We start from the raw sequence: 15914 nt of genomic DNA, 5'->3' as shown, positions 1-15914 counted from the left end.
TTTACGGTCAGATACGAGGAGTCTAGCGATATGAATAGATGATTGGTCTAAAACCCCCTCCCCCTTCTATATTTTCTACTCCTCATTCCACAATCAATGAATACTATCTCTACTCAATGAAAAACTATATACATACACTCTATCTCTAGTCTGTATGCGCGTACACAGTTGGAAAAAAAAAAAAAAAAGGGACCAGTACTACTCTCGGAGACACACTCCCTCAAGACTCGAATGCCCGACTATTGAGGCACTCTCTCCGAGACCTCCCTCCAAAAGTCACACCTGGCCCCTCTGCCCCCTTCCCAAGCAGACGCATTCACCAATCGGAAATGGTTCACAACACCATCCCCTTCCCGAATCCAATACGACAAATTCGACGTCACCACATCATGAACCAAATAACCCCCCGTGGTATTCAAATCCATCATAACCGGGAACTCAGGCGAATAACTCGGCCAATCAAGCATCCTCGTCCCATTGTTCTTTTCATGGTGATCCTTATGACCACGACTTACAGCAGGAACTGACGCATTCCATTTCCCAGCCGTGGCATCTTCCATCGATATCACAGGACTATCAGCCATAACGAACTGGCCCCACATCTTCTGGAAGGCGGTCCTGAAACCCTTGTCGGGCCAGGTGGCGTCCGCGCTAAAGTACGCAGAGAGGTCCGCGCCGTGGTACGCTGGGGTTACGGAGTATTGGTATTTCCAGGCTTGACGGTGGGGTTGGGAGTGGGAACAGGATGAGGTATCATCTTCTTGGCTGAAGGCATCGGCGAGCCATTGCGCGGGACAGGCGAAGGTCGTTTCGGCGAAGATGTTGAATACGGTCTGTTGGAGGCCTGTTGCCATTGCGGATTGGTTGATGGCTGTTGGGCCGCTGGTGCCGAGGGTGTCGTAGCGGGGGCTGTTGTCGGTGGGTTGGCTGTTGGCAGTTTGGTAGACTTCGTTGAGGAGGGCAATGTCGGATGTGGTGAAAAGGGGGAAGGTGGATGAGATGTATGAATTGAATGCTGCGCGGGTGACTGTATTGGGGTTCGTTAGGGGGACGCCGTCGTTGGCGTTGTTCTGTGATAGATGGTTAGTGAGAGCTGGGAAGGTAATGAGGGGACTGAATGGTGCATACGCCGACGAGAATGCGTTTGCCGCTCACTTTGCCCTTCGCGAGCTGCAGAGAGGGCCGTTCTTGAATCAGCTCGCCATCGATGACCGGCAGGAAGGCCCATGTACCGAATAGTCCGGACGTGGAGACGGTGGCGCTGGCATTCTGCAAGAGCGCGCTGGGAGCTGCTACTAAACAGTCAAAGGTGGTTGCGTAGTTCTTGATGGCAGTGGAGTTTGATCCGCAGCCGGCGAGTTCAGCAAAGTCTTTGTAGTACTGCTCTGGCACCTTGTCGTGGTAGTTGAAGATTGGAGGCGAGTAGGCGCTCGCGGCGATGATCTATGCGAAGACTGTCAGTTGAGTTCCGAGATGTAGAACGGGATAAACGGACATTGTTAAAGAGGTTGAACTCCTGGCCCCCATATGCCAGCGCATGCAACATGACTGCTCCAGCGCCTGAGGACTCGCCGCCGATGGTCACACGCTTAGGATCACCACCGAATTTGGCAATGTGCTCCTGTACCCATTGAATGGCGAATCGTTGGTCCAGAAGACCGGCGTTTGTCACACCGTGCTCCTTGACCTCCTCGGAGGAGAGAAAACCAAATGCTCCCAAACGATACTGGATTTCCACGGTGATGAACCCGTTGTTGTTGGTGTTCATCATGGGGCTGGGGTCATAGATGGCACCAAAGAGCCCATAACCACCACCATCTATCGATTGATCATTACAGTTAGCCAGACCACTAGTTCGACATAGTGGTGTGAAACTTACGGATCCATAGCAGGACGGGCAGATCCTTCGCGTTCGGGGGAGCATAGACATTCAGGTACAGGCAGTCCTCATCACCAAGCCCCGAGTTGAAGCCGTAGATGTAAGGTGTCTTCGCTGCCCCGGATTGAGGACAGACGGGAGGCTGGTCGACGGCTAATGTAATCTGGCTGTTGTTCTGCAATGGAGGTGCAGGCGCCTGCCAACGCCGTTTACCCAGCGGAGGAGCTGCGTACCGGATACTGGAAGAGAGAATCAGACGGTGGCCCACAACATAGCCCATCTTTCTAGTAGTCAATGGGGCATGTTTCAGACATACCTCTTCCACACATTCAAGTCATATGTGGTACTATAAGAACCCTGATAGGTTGCGTATCCCAGATCAACGATGGGGTGCTGGCTGGCGCAGGAGAGCGCCGCACTGGCAGCGAGCAGCAAGCAGTATCCGGGCTTCATCTTCGCCAGAGACTGTGAGATAAAGCAAACCTCTCACCGAATCGGGTTCCCTGCAGAACAACAGTTAAATTTAGGAAATAGAGGCAGGGATGGGCAGTCCTACTAACGGCAATTAAACGGCAGTGCGTCCGAGCCCAGATGCAGCTCAGGGGCAAGCTTTTTAGCGCATCTTGCAAACCAGCGAGGTACTGGATCAGCACTTAATACTAGTTGGGATAGCATGGCACGACGGGCTCGAGCCGACGGAGCAGCGGTGGGAAGCGGACGAGCAGCGAAGCAGATTGCGAGTGGATCGCAATCAATTTGAGCGGCCGCCATTCGATCACGGGGCTGGCACGTGTGGCCGGACCGATGCTTCGCTCTGCACCGGCCATAATCCATCGAGCTTAGACTCCGACTAACTCGCCGGTTCTTCCTACTGGGCACAGCTCTTCTGCTAGTCAAGTTAGTTATCTCACTGCCTGAAGGATGACTCGCTCAATCTCCGATACTTAGCGTGGGGGCCGAGACTGCAGTTAGAGCGCCTCGTCTATCCTTCGTTCTCCCCTTGGCAGCAGCTATTTCGGACAAACTAGGCTGGCTGCCGACAGGATAGCCTGGTCAGGCTGTCAGCATGAAGAATGAAGCAACCGGGCGAGGAGCCTGCCAGACCCACCGTAAGCAGGTCAGCAGCACCTACAAAACAAAATGGAAGCACCTACAGAATTCTACTGCTGATGCGGCTGCTGCTGCTGCAATACAGTCCTACAGTTGGATGCTGTAGCTGGCCAAGATGAGCTCTGCAGATGGAAACTACTCAGCGGCGTACCTAGCACAGTCGCGTGTCACCGAGGTGGCGGTGGCATACTCGGTCCCCATTCCCGTTGAGATCCTGACTACGATATGGCGACTCTGGATCAAACTGCGGCCATCCTCGGAGTATGGCTTGACCTTTGACGACTATGTGATGATATGGGCTACGGTGAGCGATCTAGCAGGTTATTATGAATTTAAGGGCACATCCTGACTCGCATGTCTCCGTATAGATCATCGGTGTTGGCGTCTGCGTCAGTGGATTGATTTACGGTGCGCTTTGACCGGCCCGTCCCGTTGACATCTCCGGATCGTTGTAGCTAACCACAACCCACCTCGACAGGCCCTCCCTATGGGTTTGGACGACATGTCGCCGCTCTACCAACTAAGGAAGTCGAAACGTTCATGATGGTACGAAGAAATCAACCAAAGTCAAGCCGACACTCACCTTCATAAGGCTGACGGACCCGGAACCAATGGTAGGGCGACTACATCTTCAGTCACTTCTACGATGTTGCCATCGCCAGCACCAAGCTCTCCGTGTTGGCGCTATATTATCGCATTTTCATCACCCCGAAATTCCGCCTCGTCGTCATTCTTACTGTGGTCTGGGTGATATTATGGCTCATGACCATGGAGATCGTCCTAGGGCTGGAGTGCCGGCCGATCGCCAAGTTCTGGGACTCGAGCGTTGAAGGGACATGCTTCAATCTCGTTGCCTTCAGCTACTTCACCAACATTGCGAACCTCGTCACAGACATCTGGATTTTCCTCCTTCCATTGCCCGTCATCCTACGCCTCCATATCACCAAAAACAAGAAAATTGGCCTCAGCCTGCTGTTCTCCGTCGGCTTAGCGTACGTACTCAACCGACACCTTATAGTACCTAGCACCGATGTGTAGCTAACATACATCCAGTACCTGCGCAATCAGTGCAGCCCGACTAACCGTCGTCGTCACACAAGGCTCCTCCGACTACACCTGTAAGTCCAATCTTTCACTCCTCTTCCAGTTACTCTAATCAACCCACTTACCCAAACGCAGGGGCCGGTGTCCCCCTCGGCATCCTCTCCGCTTGGGAACCCCTCGGCGGCATCCTCTGCGCCAACCTCCCCGTAATCTACAAGTCCCTGGCTGCCGTATTCCGCAGTATAAAGGGCACTCTCCACACCCACGGCTCACGCAGCGTACACGCCTCGTTCACCCGGCGCCAAACCAAGACCAGCGCGCACAACCATCACAACACATGGCTTCAGCTGAATAATGGCAGCGGGGCCGGGAATAGCTACCGCTCCGAGATCTTGGCTCTGAAGAGCATGGACGATGACGACGATGATACGGAGATGCAGCCCGTGCCGGGGATGAACACGATTATGGTCGAGAGGCAGTTCGAGCAGGAGGTTGTTGATCATCATCATCAGGACCATTCTCATAATCCTCATGATGGGAGGGATGGAGATGAGGAGCCCTTGAGGGGGGCATAGTGATGCTGTTCCTTATATAGTATACACATACACTGATACAGTATAACATACCTTCTCTATTTTTAATATCGTAGTTTAGGGACATCAGGAGAGGGTGTTACGCCGGTAGTTACAGCTCAGAATTGCCTAAACGTATACTATCCCAACTAGCCCTCCATGTCTCATGTATACATCTACCACAAAGGAAACATAGCACGAAGCTGGGGTTCTACAGTAAAGTAACACCCAGTGCAAAGTCAATCGAAACAGATATAAGTATTACTGAGCGAAAATACAACAGCAAAGTAGATAGCACGATAGACATACACAAGATCCGGTGATTAACAAGTGAAATAGAATCAATCAGGCACCGCAGCTGGCTAGTACGTAAAGGAAGATCATAGCAAGATTTGCCAAAACGGAAAAGGAGATACGGGGCGGAGACAGAGCAAACGCTGAAGCAGAGGTATGTATACTGGTATAATAATAGGAGGATACCGCAAAAGTATGGTAAAAAGGAACGATAGGAAGAGGTACAAAGGTGTGGCTTGACCCCAGGGTCGCAGCCAGGGTTTAGAACTGAAATTGATATCAAAGGGGAACTTGGCAGAAAGAGGAAATAAGAATAAGGAAATGGGAATCCCAAGGAAAGGAACGAACAGACCGATCTGGTCGAAAACTCCCCAACCGCCACATGAACAACGCCAGGTACAGGATGAAAAAGAAGGGGAAAAAAACAAATCCCAGTACATGAAAATCAAAGCCGGCCGAATAACGAGACGCCAAAGGGAATCACAATAATCAAGGGCCAAAGCATATCAATGGACCAAGCCAAACCGACCATCGCCAGCAGACTCCCATCCCTACCAAACTCCACGTCCCAGGAAACACTACCAATTGATCGAATCCGATCGTCTCAAACCTGATTTCTCCGGTCGCCCGATCTAGGTGGTCTAAAATGGTGAAAAACATAAAACTCCTCCACTGCTGCCTCCTCACCCTTACACTCGCGCGGATCTCTTCCGTAGCCCAAACTCGGCTTCTTGCAATTCACGAATCAAGCGGAGGCTTTCAGCGTCCGGCTCCTCGTCCGCGACCCGCTTAGGGTTCTTGCCCGGCTGCCCAGGAGATGTTGATGCGGCAGCATGTCGGTCGCCTTTCTTCTCGTCGGTCGCCCAGAAACTCTTCTTGGCATGCGAGGAGGAGGAGGGGCGTGACGCCGACTTTTTGGAGCCTGAAGAAGGACCCGGTGTGGACTTTCGCACACCACTGCTTGAGCCGCCGAACGAAGAACGACGAGCAGTGGGTGTATGGGTCGTACCCTTGGCCGGCTTGGCAACATGCGCCTCGGGCATGTACCGGTCGACCTGGCGCGGTTGGCGCGAAGAGTGCCGGGAACTTGAGGTTGGTGTGTGCAGAACTACCACATGATCCCCTTCTCCGTCTGCTTGCTCCTGAGGGACGTCGGTCTCATCGGCCAGTGAGGTGGGTGGTGATACAAGTGTGGCAGTGGGCTTAGAGACAGGCGCAGAATCTAATTCCTTCGCATCGACCGTGTCAGTCTGGAACGTAGGCGGTGATGCGTAGGAGGTTGGCCCCAATGGCGCTTCCTTTTCCCCGGTGGTCACTCCCGACTGCCGATTAAAGTCTGTATCAGCCTGCGGCGCATCTGAGAACGGGGCATGGAAATCCACGGCTGTATGAGCATGATCGGACATGTAAGAATCTTGCGTTGTCGACGCACCAGCTTCCCGACTGTTGCTCAAATGCGCCGGCCTCGACGTAGGCGATGTGCTCTCCTGCTTCATTCGTTTGTTGATCATCGACCCAATTCCTTCTTCGTTGATACGAGGCCGTTTGGCAGAAGCAGCAGCGCGCGGCTTTGCTCGTTCTTGCGCTTTAACAGGGTCAATACGGCCGTACTCATCGTGGATACATCGACGCTGTTGTTGTCAGTTAGTGTTAGAACTGCGTAGAAAGGACTTGAAAAGCAACAACACGAACCTTGCTCTTCCGGCAGTCATCACAGGCCTTGCTGCGCCCCTTCTTTCCGGTGTTGGCGCCTTCAGGGCTAACGTCATTGAGTCCGAGCCCGTTGACCGGTGCACGCGGCGTACCCAAAATGGCAGAGTTGAATTTAGCGGCGACTTCAAACCGATCCGAATTCCTGCCACTTCCATTGTCTTGAAAGCCCGCTTCCGATGCGATAGCGGCAAGTGAATTCAGCGCAGACGCTGCGTCGTGTGCCAACGAATGGTTACTGGGACCAAAGGCGGTCACAGCCGTTTGCTTGCTGGAGATACCATCGTTATGTTCATCCTTGTGGTGACAGCGGATCCTTCGTTTGCGACAGGCATCGCAGGCAACGCGCTTAGGACCCAGTCCAGATCCACGAGGTGCGGCGCGCGATTTGGGAGCAGGCTCTTCTTTGATACCACTGCTTGACGGGCCGTCTGGCATAGCAGCCCCGGCATTCAGCGGACCACTAGTGCCATGACTGCTGCTCAATTCGGTTGCCGAATCACTAACCGGCTCGGGGAGCCGCTGTACGGCCTGTCTCTCTGCGTATGTGCGCTGGCTCTCGGCATTGCGCTCTGAGCGACGACTGGGCCTTCCGGCGGGCTTCTTCTCCGCAAGACTGAGCTTCGCATTGCTTTCAGCCACGCCAGGGCGGGTCCAATGCGGTGCCCTCTCATTGCCACGCTTCCAAGCGACCCAGATGCCAAATTTCCTCACGGCATCAATTGGCTCCCCGGACATCTTGGGTATCGAGCGCCTGACTGCGTTCCTGGTATCTATCGTCACGCCCTCGGTCAGATAAGATCCAGCAATGAGGGCAGTGTGGTAAAGGTATTTTGCAAGATCCGGTAGCCCTTCCAGTTCCGCTTGAGAATAGAAGCGCGAGTTGTGATAAGGCGATCCGGCAGGCGCATGGTTCGCCCTTTCGCCGAATTCGTAGTAGATCGGATACGCTCGGTGGAAGCGATAATTCTCGTCCTGGGCGAAGGCGTCAAGAACGCTTTGCGGTAGCGGGTCATCTTCGAGATATCGCAACGCAGTATACCATTGTATCTTCTGGAAGAAGGGGTATCTGAACTTTCTTGGGACCTTGGTATCCTTCTCAATCTGCGCGATCTTGATCTGCATCCCGTAATTCAGCCTCGTTAGGAAATTTCCGCCGATGACAAGGCTGTTCTCCGGGGTCCAGACAGCATGGATCCAGCCCGAGGGGATCAGCATCGTATCACCTTCAGACAGATCCACACGATAGCATTCCTTGGTTTGGTCCCCAAGGAAGGTGGAATCCTGTGCAGGTGAATTGCACCACTCCTCATACTTCTTCAGGTGCTTGTCCTTGGGTGGGATGAAGAAGAAGGTCTTCTTGCCCTTCAGAATATGATAATAGACCGAGGACCCTCCAAAGTCGATGTGGAAATCGGTATAGCAGTCGGCAACAGACATTAAGACGTAGAACTGAACTTTTGGGCAGTCCCCAACGGCCTTCTGTTCTTCAGGCCAGACCGAGTCCTGAAGGTCAAGATCCCGGACAACCTTAGGTCGACGAATGAGCTTGCCCAATGGGCTCTGTGAGACTTCCAAACTGATGACATTTCGAACCACCTTGTCGCCAGTGCTCTCGTAGTATTCCGCCCATTTTTGCATTGTCCACCTCTTGTCTTCGTTCTGCTGCGATTTGACATCAATCACCTCCACTCTTTCTTCCGGTCCGTAAAGCTCCGCAACTCTTCGAACGGTGAGGCCTTCAGGGATCACCATGTCCAATTGATCCTGGCCGCAATCTATCACTTGCTCATAGCCTTCCTTTTGCTCGACAACATGATCCAGCAACTCGTCAAACATCTCTTGCGTAGGTGCTTCTTGTACTAGAGCGTCAAACTCGGAATCACTAATCGAAACGGACTCGCGAGTGTTCCACTCCGCAGGGATGACGATTGGTTCTGTCATGCCATTGCCTCGCTCGAAATACTCGGCAGTGACCAGCTCCGGACGCATCCGGGGGAAGTTTTCGGGAAGGAATTGAATCTTGCCCTGCCGGATGGGCTCAATGTAGTGGTGTTCCAGAGAGTCCGTAGCGGCCTTGACGAGCCCTTGGTTGAGGCCGGCATAATCGATTGCTGTGCGAGCTCGAGATGATTTGCGCACGAAGGTAGTCTGTCCATAAATGGGACGACATTCCCGACAGATGAATTTGTCCACTGTTCGGAGTTCACGATCACTCTTGAACCCGGCACAAACAATATGAAACCATCGCTTACAACCGTCGCAGCTTATCCATGTGACGTCGCCTTGCTCGCCAGTGTCCATCGGAATCCGCACAAGGTTGCAAGCCGCGCAGCTTGCCTGGTTAGACTCGTCCGCATCATCTTCAACCCTGGAGGAATGCTCCATCGGCATTCGCGCCAGGCTGGTGGTATGCATTGAGTGTTGTGCTTGTGTATCGCTTGGCCTACCGTTCATGGCGAGTTTCGTGGGCGTATAGTCGATTGCAGGGTCCCCTTCCTCCTGCCAGAAAATTGGTGGAAGAGTGGAGGAGCTCGTATTGGGTCGTACGCCATGGAGAACCGGGCGTGATATAGCAGCCGAACCGTCAGACTGCGACCTCAACCGAGACGGCATGTTATTGGGTCCGGCGGCAGCAGTGTACGCATATTTTTCATCGCTGAACCTCCAGCTCGCGCCGCCCGAATCCGCCATGACATGATGCTTTTGTTCGTCCCCATAATGATAAAACGACTCGTCGATGCTAACACGTTTTGCGGGATGCGAGGGAGGATGAAAGTTTGTGGGTCTTGCAAGATTTAGCAAAAGCTCTGCGTCCGTCTTCATGCTATCAAACAACGAAGCAGAATTTGCATCTGACACAGCCACTGTCCGGTGCTGGGTGTAAGGAGAGGGATCCTTTTCCGACCGCGGACGCTTGCTTGGACGTTCTGTGGATTCGATGGGCTCGGAGGGAAATAGCGACATCGCGGGGGTGGAGTTTTGTGAAGGAGGTCGGTAGGAGAGAGGTGCGAAGGTCGGACTCGTCGCTAAGGCGATCGTTGCGAGGGCGTCGATGGTAGAACCGGAGCGGCCATGGCTGGAGCGATGAGCAGCTGCCTCATCGGTATGATGATGATGGGGATGTGTAGGATTGTGAGGTACGAAGTGGTCGCGATCGGAGGCAGCAACCCGGGAGACGTTGCGGTCGACCCATGAGGCACGGAGGTCGGAGGTTGAGCAGGGCGAGATAGGCTCGACGGCGCGTCGCGGCGGCGAGGGAGTGCGATACCGCGGCGGTCGGCTCCCAAGGTGATTCAAAAAAGATGTAGCAGTGATCATCGTGTGATCTGAGGATGAAATCGGAGGGAAAGGAGGGAAAGAAAAGGGCCCGGAGGAGGAAACAGACGTGCTTGCGGCAGACGGGTGCAAAGCGGGGATGTTCGACCACACGGGCTAAAGAGAGGCCACCGCAGGCAAAAAGAGAGTCATTCCTGGCAGACTGAAGAGCGCACAGTGAACAATGAGATGAAAGGTGAATCAGAGAGAAACCCGAGGAGATGGTGGGGGGTTGGAAGGAGAGGGTGACGGAGGAGAGTCGCACGGCGGAGGTTGAGGGGGGGAAGTTGAGCGAGAGTCTCTGCCGACTGGGAGTTCAATCGAGAGCGGCGGGAAGAGAGAGCCCCGAGCATGCACCGCGGCGGGTGCGGGCAAACAATAAACGTCTTGGACGGGTCAATCAGGAAGTGGTAGGATATGATGAAGGATACTGGAGGACAAGCGATTGGAAAAATGCGCCAGAAAAATTGATTGAGAAGACGGGCTCTGTACCGGAGGAGAGCAGGAGAGGCGCGAGGCTTTGCTTGGACGGCCGGTCGAAGGAAGGCAAAGCGGGCGCGCCGCCAGTCTGCCTCAGGCCGGCACTCCCTATCCTAACCTATCGTTTGCGGCGAGCATCCCGGAGAGCAGCACTACTACTTGCAGCTCGGAGTATACCAGGGGGTTTCCCACCCTCATAGCCTAACTTTGTAGACAAATTACTAGGAACAGATTCATATTATATCTCCAGATTATTCTCTTCAACTCCGACAACACCATCTACACTCCGACGTCGTCCGTCGGCCTCAATGCCTCGGACTTGTTGTCGCCTGTCTCGAACCAACAAAGTGAGGCTCCTCACAGACGCTAGTCCCAATCAGGCAAGGAAGGCTCCCTTCCGAACCTCGTGCTTGTCGCGGATATTGCTTCCCTCTCTCTCCTCTTCTTCCTCTCTCTTCCCTCTCTATACACCTCTCACTCCAGGCCCTTTGGGTATCTGATTCATCTTCAACCTCTCCCGACCCCATTTTTAGGACCTATACTGTCCCACCCGAGAATGAGCCGGAAGCTCGCCCCCGAAGCCAATCGGTAAGTTCTGCTCGCCGAATCTGCCCCTCTTCGGTCGCCCGCCATCAATCAATCCCAGGCATTTGTTCGGCATGTTGTTCGATGGCAAACCTACGAGCCGGGCGAGTATCACATCTTATGCATCGATGCTGACTGGTTTTAGGATTCTCTTTGTAAAGAACCTCAAGTACGTCGATGATTTCCCGGGATTCGCTCCTCGCCTCGCAACCCAATCGTCGCATACCTGTCGACCGACAGCCGTCCGGCGAACGGCCCATCTTCTTCCAGAATGCGAGAGCTAACCTAATTGTTTTCTTGCAGCTACAACGTCACAGCTGAGCAACTCTTTGACCTCTTCGGCAAATTTGGTCCCATCCGGTAAATCTGCGCATGACTCAAGTTCAGCCTACCTGCTTGGTCAATAAAGGCTAATTGTTTCGGTTTTTCTAGTCAAATACGTCAGGGAATCGCCAACAACTCGAAGGGCACAGCCTTTGTGGTCTATGAAGACGTTCATGACGCCAAACAGGCATGCGATAAGCTCAATGGCTTCAACTTCCAGAACAGATACCTCGTCGGTATGTAATCCCGTGACAAGGGGAGGTGAAGCAGATGATATAGGGAGACAAGCCGATTGGCTGACATTTATTCCTTTCTAGTTCTATATCACCAGCCCGAGAAAATGCTTAGGTCGAAAGAGGACCTGGCGGAAAGGCAAGAGAATTTGGAGCGTCTCAAACAGCAACATGGGATAGAATGACGTGATGATTGCTTTTGTTCGCTTTCTCTGCATGCCCTTTGCCGGCATCTGGCTGCGTATTATCCTGGGTTGGTCGTGGGGTTTCTGGCGTTTTTCTCTCCTATGGGTTTGATGGCTCTTATTCATTCATGGGTATGAAAGGGTTGCCGGCGGGTTGAATGACACCCTGGCTTTTTGTTCAGGAGAATGATACAGAATGGGTTATTTCAAGTCGGGGTTGGTGCTCGTTGCACCGGCTCCAAGGTTACCAATATAATCATTTCGATCGCCGGCCACCTTTTGGCTGTTGCGGCACCCCCCTCTGAGATTACTGCTTACTACAGGAGTTTTGACTTGTCTTGCTACCAAGTAGTATGTTTTTAGTGACCCCGATCAAGGGGGGCATTGTCCTAGCCCACTGCAAAGACCACGTCAGTCGTAGAAGTGGGCAGTAATCTATCGATCGTCCAACGGCCGTCAATTTGCATGGGGGTGGATCAAGCGCCTGAAGATCGTGCATCGACTAGTGAAGTATCTAGTAATCTACAGAAACCCCCTGGAGTGCCGACGTAAGGCTAGCCAACTAGTGCGGTAGTTTATGTCTCTCTGCTGAGCTTCGCTTTAACGGTATCCACTCCCGGCCTCGTTAGCCGCGAGATCCAAGCGCCAATGACAGTGTCACAATAGCGCAGGTGCAGCATCCGGGGGACATGCTTGGAACGTCTGGACCTGACGACTCAAGCAACCGATGATCCTGGACAGTTGGCTTGCAGGCGCCAAGGGGCACCCGATGCCAGACACAGCAGGCAGAAGAGGATTCCCTGGGATTTGTAGATAAGGAACAACACGCGCTCTACCGGCAGATATGTAAACCAAGGTAGCGATCGGAGGCAGATTATTCTACGAGAGCATGAACGACTAATAAAGTACTGGATTCTGCACCGACCAGTATCTGGGGTATACTGATCCACCGAGGGTCGATCTGCGATGACAGTTGGAGCACTGACGCTCTAGAAAAGAGGGGATCAGCCTAGATTGAGCAGTCACTACTGATGCCTTATACTCAAGGCCGCAAAGTACTTTATGCCTTAATAATGAGGTATCAACATGTGGCCAATCCCAGAACGGACAGCCATGACTCAGCCCCACCCACCGCGCTTCTAAAGATTTTCTTTTCGCTGCAGTCCAGATGCGCTTCTACAATCACCACCCTCCCTCCCCAACATTTAGATCTGCAACACGGCAGTGATCCTTTGCGTGAGCCTCTTTAGACCGCTACACACGTCAAATTCACATTTTTGAAAATGTCTGAGACTTCTGCCGGTATGCACATCCCAGGTTTCGTTTTTCTCATGGCCATATATACTGACGATTTCTTTAGCCTGGCCCCTCGCCGATGAGGCCCTCACCCAGAACCTCCTGGACCTCGTCCAGCAGGCTTCCCACTACCGCCAGCTGAAGAAGGGTGCTAACGAGGGTATGTACTTTCTCAGGGACGCTCATTGTCGATCTGCCTGCTAACTGTCGTTGCAGCCACCAAGACCCTTAACCGTGGTACCTCCGAGCTCGTTATTCTCGCTGCCGACACCTCTCCCCTCGCTATCCTCCTCCACATCCCTCTCCTCGCTGAGGACAAGAACACCCCCTACGTTTTCGTGCCCAGCAAGCTTGCTCTCGGCCGTGCTACCGGTGTTTCCCGCCCCGTGATTGCGGCCAGCATCACCACCAACGAGGCCAGTGACCTCCAGGGCCAGATCAAGACCATCAAGGACAAGGTCGAGAGACTGATGATCTAAGCGTTGGTCATGATGTGGAAAACCGCTGGAGGATCATGCCTCCGCGGGTTTGCTGAGAAGAGTTGAGATGTCTATTGTGACTTCGGGAGTTGACTGGCCATGACAGACTAGGTTTTCGCCTCACCGTGCGAAAATAGGAGTCGATGGATGGTTTGGGTCGCTACCGGATGCTCAATTGGATATTGTGGGCGTTGTGCGCCTGGGATTAGTGCAGATGAAAAAGTCAATGACAAAAAAATGTGCCAAAACTTGTGTAGTAAATCTTGGTTGCTCTACTGTCGAGTAGTTTAAGACGTAAACCCATTATACAAGTAATGATAATCATCAAGCCACCCAAAATAGTTCATAAAAATTTATAGTCAGGGTCACAAGGGTCAGGGTAATAATTTGCAGGACCGCCGGGTAGGAGCTTGGCGGGCGCTAGTGAGGCCCAGCTGCGGGGGCGGTGTCTTCAAGAAGTTCAGAGTTCAGAGTCTACGCCGTAAGAGTTGGAGTTCTCGTGCTGGTCCTGACCTCATGGCTCGAGGCTGGCTCGCTCTCCGCCCCATTCCCATCCTCCCATGAAACCCACTTATTTCCTAGCTTCTACCCTGTGACCCTGGCTGGTTCCAGTTCCTTGCTGGCTAAGGAGGACCTGCCTTCTTCGTCTACATTTACCGTTGCTCCCCTAATTCTGCTTGAAATCCTCCCCATCTTCTACAACTACTGTCCCGGCCATATGCCCGTGACACGGACATCCCTAGCAAGATAGGCACACCCGCCGTCTTGCATCTCCGCAGGTCACTGGACTCCCCTCAATTATTACCGCCACCAGCTGCTTGGCCGTGAAAACCCCTCGGACTCGTCGAAATATCTTCTCGCTACTGCTTCTCCCTCTTGATTTTTGCTTTTCATCGGTAGTTCGGACGCAACATCGCCGCCATGACCTTCATATCGCTCGTCGGGCTAGTCACAACGACGGCTATCGCAGTCCTTAGTAGCGGTGTCGGTGCGTCGGCGGTTGGTAGTCTGACTACAGCCTCCACCACCTCCATAACGCCGTCATCGTCACCATCACCAACGATCCAAGCTGTGCCTTTCCATTTAGCTGGTCCAGATCCGACTGATGGAGATGACACCGGAGAATGCAGGCTCCTAGGGCCCTTTTCGCTTCTCGTCCAGGCTGCGCTCGGGGCATTGGCGCTGCTATCGCTTGTCTACAAGCGCTGGAGAGAGAGACCTCAGCGGCCAGTCAAGGTGTGGGCGTTTGATGTCTCGAAGCAAGTCTTTGGATCCGCGATGCTGCACCTAGCGAATCTGCTCATGTCCATGTTCTCGGCGGGCCAGCTAGAGATCCGGAGTGAATACAAACCGAATCCATGCTCCTTCTACATATTGAATCTGGGGATCGACGTAAGATTACTCCTGTACTTTGTTATATAGGTTGCGTGCTGACATGCTTCGTTTCAAGACCACGCTAGGCATCCCGATCCTCATCTTCATCCTGCACCTCCTCAACCGCTTAGCCTCGTATACAGCCCTCGCGAATCCTCCAGAGTCCATCGAGTCTGGAAACTACGGCAGTCCACCGCGCGCTGCATGGTGGTTCAAGCAATCGGTGATATACTTTATGGGGCTACTAGGGATGAAGATCTGCGTCTTCTTCCTCATCCAGCTGCTGCCGTTCATCGTTAAGGTGGGAGATTGGGCTCTCCGATGGACAGAAGGCAATACGGCAGTGCAGATCATCTTTGTGATGCTGCTCTTCCCTGTCATCATGAATGCGATACAATATTACATCATTGACACCTTCATCAAGAAGCCGATAATGCTGGAGACTCTCGAGGAGGCGGAGCATGACACCCACGACCATCGCCATGCGCTCCTGGCAGGCATGGACGAAGATGCGTCGTTCGAGTCGGACGATGATTCCGTCGGGAAGGACGATGGCCCAGAACCTGTAAAAGAGGACCTGGTTCGGTTCGAGTCCGCTGAATACAATGCAGCTCAAGTCGAACACAGCTCTGCTGCGTCAGCCAGATCGGGTAGCAGCCACGGCGAGTATGGCGAGTTGTCATCGTCCACCAAGCTTACATCCCAGCATAGGGACTGATATGATCTCCACTCACGTTTTTATGTGGCGTTTGGTGATATTCTCGGTAATTGTTGTATGGCAATTGTGATCGGTGCATGTATGGTTCTGGCAGGATGGCGTGTACATGATTTATACTTCAACTGTTTTTTTCTGGCTTGTCATTTGTCTACTGCGAGTTATAAGTCCTTCACGCATACGTAAAGCATAAACTATGATTATTTCTAAGGTCACATTTGACTAGCAATCTACTTCGACCAGACAATTTAGCCTTAATTCCCAGGCATAAATACGCCGCAGTGACCGCACCCCTCACCGCCCACATCTGCCGGCC

At 53.0% G+C, this 15914-nt stretch overlaps 6 protein-coding genes across 6 annotated transcripts; 4 read left to right on the top strand and 2 right to left on the bottom strand.

Moving 5' to 3' along the window:
- Positions 1-239: 239 nt before the first annotated feature.
- On the bottom strand, positions 240-2332 carry ASPBRDRAFT_117747 (putative carboxylesterase; the record flags this gene model as incomplete). The annotated part of the gene is made up of 5 exons (XM_067617116.1): positions 240-1070; positions 1129-1443; positions 1496-1818; positions 1880-2118; positions 2196-2332. The coding sequence occupies 5 exons, from the start codon at positions 2330-2332 to the stop codon at positions 240-242; spliced, it is 1845 nt and encodes a 614-aa protein (XP_067482703.1).
- Positions 2333-2724: 392 nt separating this feature from the next.
- Positions 2725-4655, top strand: ASPBRDRAFT_37734 (putative integral membrane protein PTH11-like). Its single transcript, XM_067623789.1, has 6 exons — positions 2725-3293; positions 3358-3397; positions 3468-3535; positions 3608-3981; positions 4043-4107; positions 4169-4655. Exons 1-6 carry the CDS (start codon positions 3105-3107, stop codon positions 4606-4608), a joined length of 1176 nt encoding a protein of 391 aa, XP_067482702.1. The 5' UTR covers positions 2725-3104; the 3' UTR covers positions 4609-4655.
- Positions 4656-5588: 933 nt separating this feature from the next.
- Positions 5589-9930, bottom strand: jhd1 ([Histone H3]-lysine-36 demethylase; the record flags this gene model as incomplete). Its single annotated transcript, XM_067617099.1, has 2 exons — positions 5589-6530; positions 6592-9930. The coding sequence occupies 2 exons, from the start codon at positions 9928-9930 to the stop codon at positions 5589-5591; spliced, it is 4281 nt and encodes a 1426-aa protein (XP_067482701.1).
- Positions 9931-10899: 969 nt separating this feature from the next.
- ASPBRDRAFT_143274 (putative pre-mRNA branch site protein p14) lies at positions 10900-12166 on the top strand. Its single transcript, XM_067619208.1, has 5 exons — positions 10900-10995; positions 11138-11161; positions 11296-11352; positions 11425-11552; positions 11634-12166. The coding sequence occupies exons 1-5, from the start codon at positions 10964-10966 to the stop codon at positions 11732-11734; spliced, it is 342 nt and encodes a 113-aa protein (XP_067482700.1). The 5' UTR covers positions 10900-10963; the 3' UTR covers positions 11735-12166.
- Positions 12167-12658: 492 nt separating this feature from the next.
- ASPBRDRAFT_143272 (SNU13 family protein) lies at positions 12659-13840 on the top strand. Its single transcript, XM_067619207.1, has 3 exons — positions 12659-13036; positions 13095-13190; positions 13247-13840. Exons 1-3 carry the CDS (start codon positions 13018-13020, stop codon positions 13507-13509), a joined length of 378 nt encoding a protein of 125 aa, XP_067482699.1. The 5' UTR covers positions 12659-13017; the 3' UTR covers positions 13510-13840.
- Positions 13841-14009: 169 nt separating this feature from the next.
- On the top strand, positions 14010-15853 carry ASPBRDRAFT_37731 (STIMATE family protein). Its single transcript, XM_067623788.1, has 2 exons — positions 14010-14901; positions 14960-15853. Exons 1-2 carry the CDS (start codon positions 14431-14433, stop codon positions 15599-15601), a joined length of 1113 nt encoding a protein of 370 aa, XP_067482698.1. The 5' UTR covers positions 14010-14430; the 3' UTR covers positions 15602-15853.
- Positions 15854-15914: the final 61 nt, after the last annotated feature.

The sequence above is a fragment of the Aspergillus brasiliensis genome (assembly GCF_001889945.1).
Source record: "Aspergillus brasiliensis CBS 101740 unplaced genomic scaffold ASPBRscaffold_2, whole genome shotgun sequence".
NCBI classification, from domain to species: Eukaryota; Fungi; Ascomycota; class Eurotiomycetes; order Eurotiales; family Aspergillaceae; genus Aspergillus; species Aspergillus brasiliensis.
This window is presented reverse-complemented; position numbering and strand designations above follow the sequence as displayed.

What these genes read in the sequence shown, in the direction of transcription:
- ASPBRDRAFT_37734 (XM_067623789.1), top strand. Translation starts at nt 3,105, where the DNA reads ATGAGCTCTGCAGATGGAAACTACTCAGCGGCGTACCTAGCACAGTCG. An exon ending in CTGTTCTCCGTCGGCTTAGC is followed by an intron (nt 3,982 to 4,042) that starts GTACGTACTCAA and finishes ACATACATCCAG; the next exon opens with TACCTGCGCAATCAGTGCAG. An exon ending in AGGCTCCTCCGACTACACCT is followed by an intron (nt 4,108 to 4,168) that starts GTAAGTCCAATC and finishes ACCCAAACGCAG; the next exon opens with GGGCCGGTGTCCCCCTCGGC.
- ASPBRDRAFT_143274 (XM_067619208.1), top strand. Translation starts at nt 10,964, where the DNA reads ATGAGCCGGAAGCTCGCCCCCGAAGCCAATCG. An exon ending in CTCGCCCCCGAAGCCAATCG is followed by an intron (nt 10,996 to 11,137) that starts GTAAGTTCTGCT and finishes GACTGGTTTTAG; the next exon opens with GATTCTCTTTGTAAAGAACC. An exon ending in GGCAAATTTGGTCCCATCCG is followed by an intron (nt 11,353 to 11,424) that starts GTAAATCTGCGC and finishes CGGTTTTTCTAG; the next exon opens with TCAAATACGTCAGGGAATCG.
- ASPBRDRAFT_143272 (XM_067619207.1), top strand. An exon ending in GAAGAAGGGTGCTAACGAGG is followed by an intron (nt 13,191 to 13,246) that starts GTATGTACTTTC and finishes CTGTCGTTGCAG; the next exon opens with CCACCAAGACCCTTAACCGT.
- ASPBRDRAFT_37731 (XM_067623788.1), top strand. Translation starts at nt 14,431, where the DNA reads ATGACCTTCATATCGCTCGTCGGGCTAGTCACAACGACGGCTATCGCA. An exon ending in TATTGAATCTGGGGATCGAC is followed by an intron (nt 14,902 to 14,959) that starts GTAAGATTACTC and finishes CTTCGTTTCAAG; the next exon opens with ACCACGCTAGGCATCCCGAT.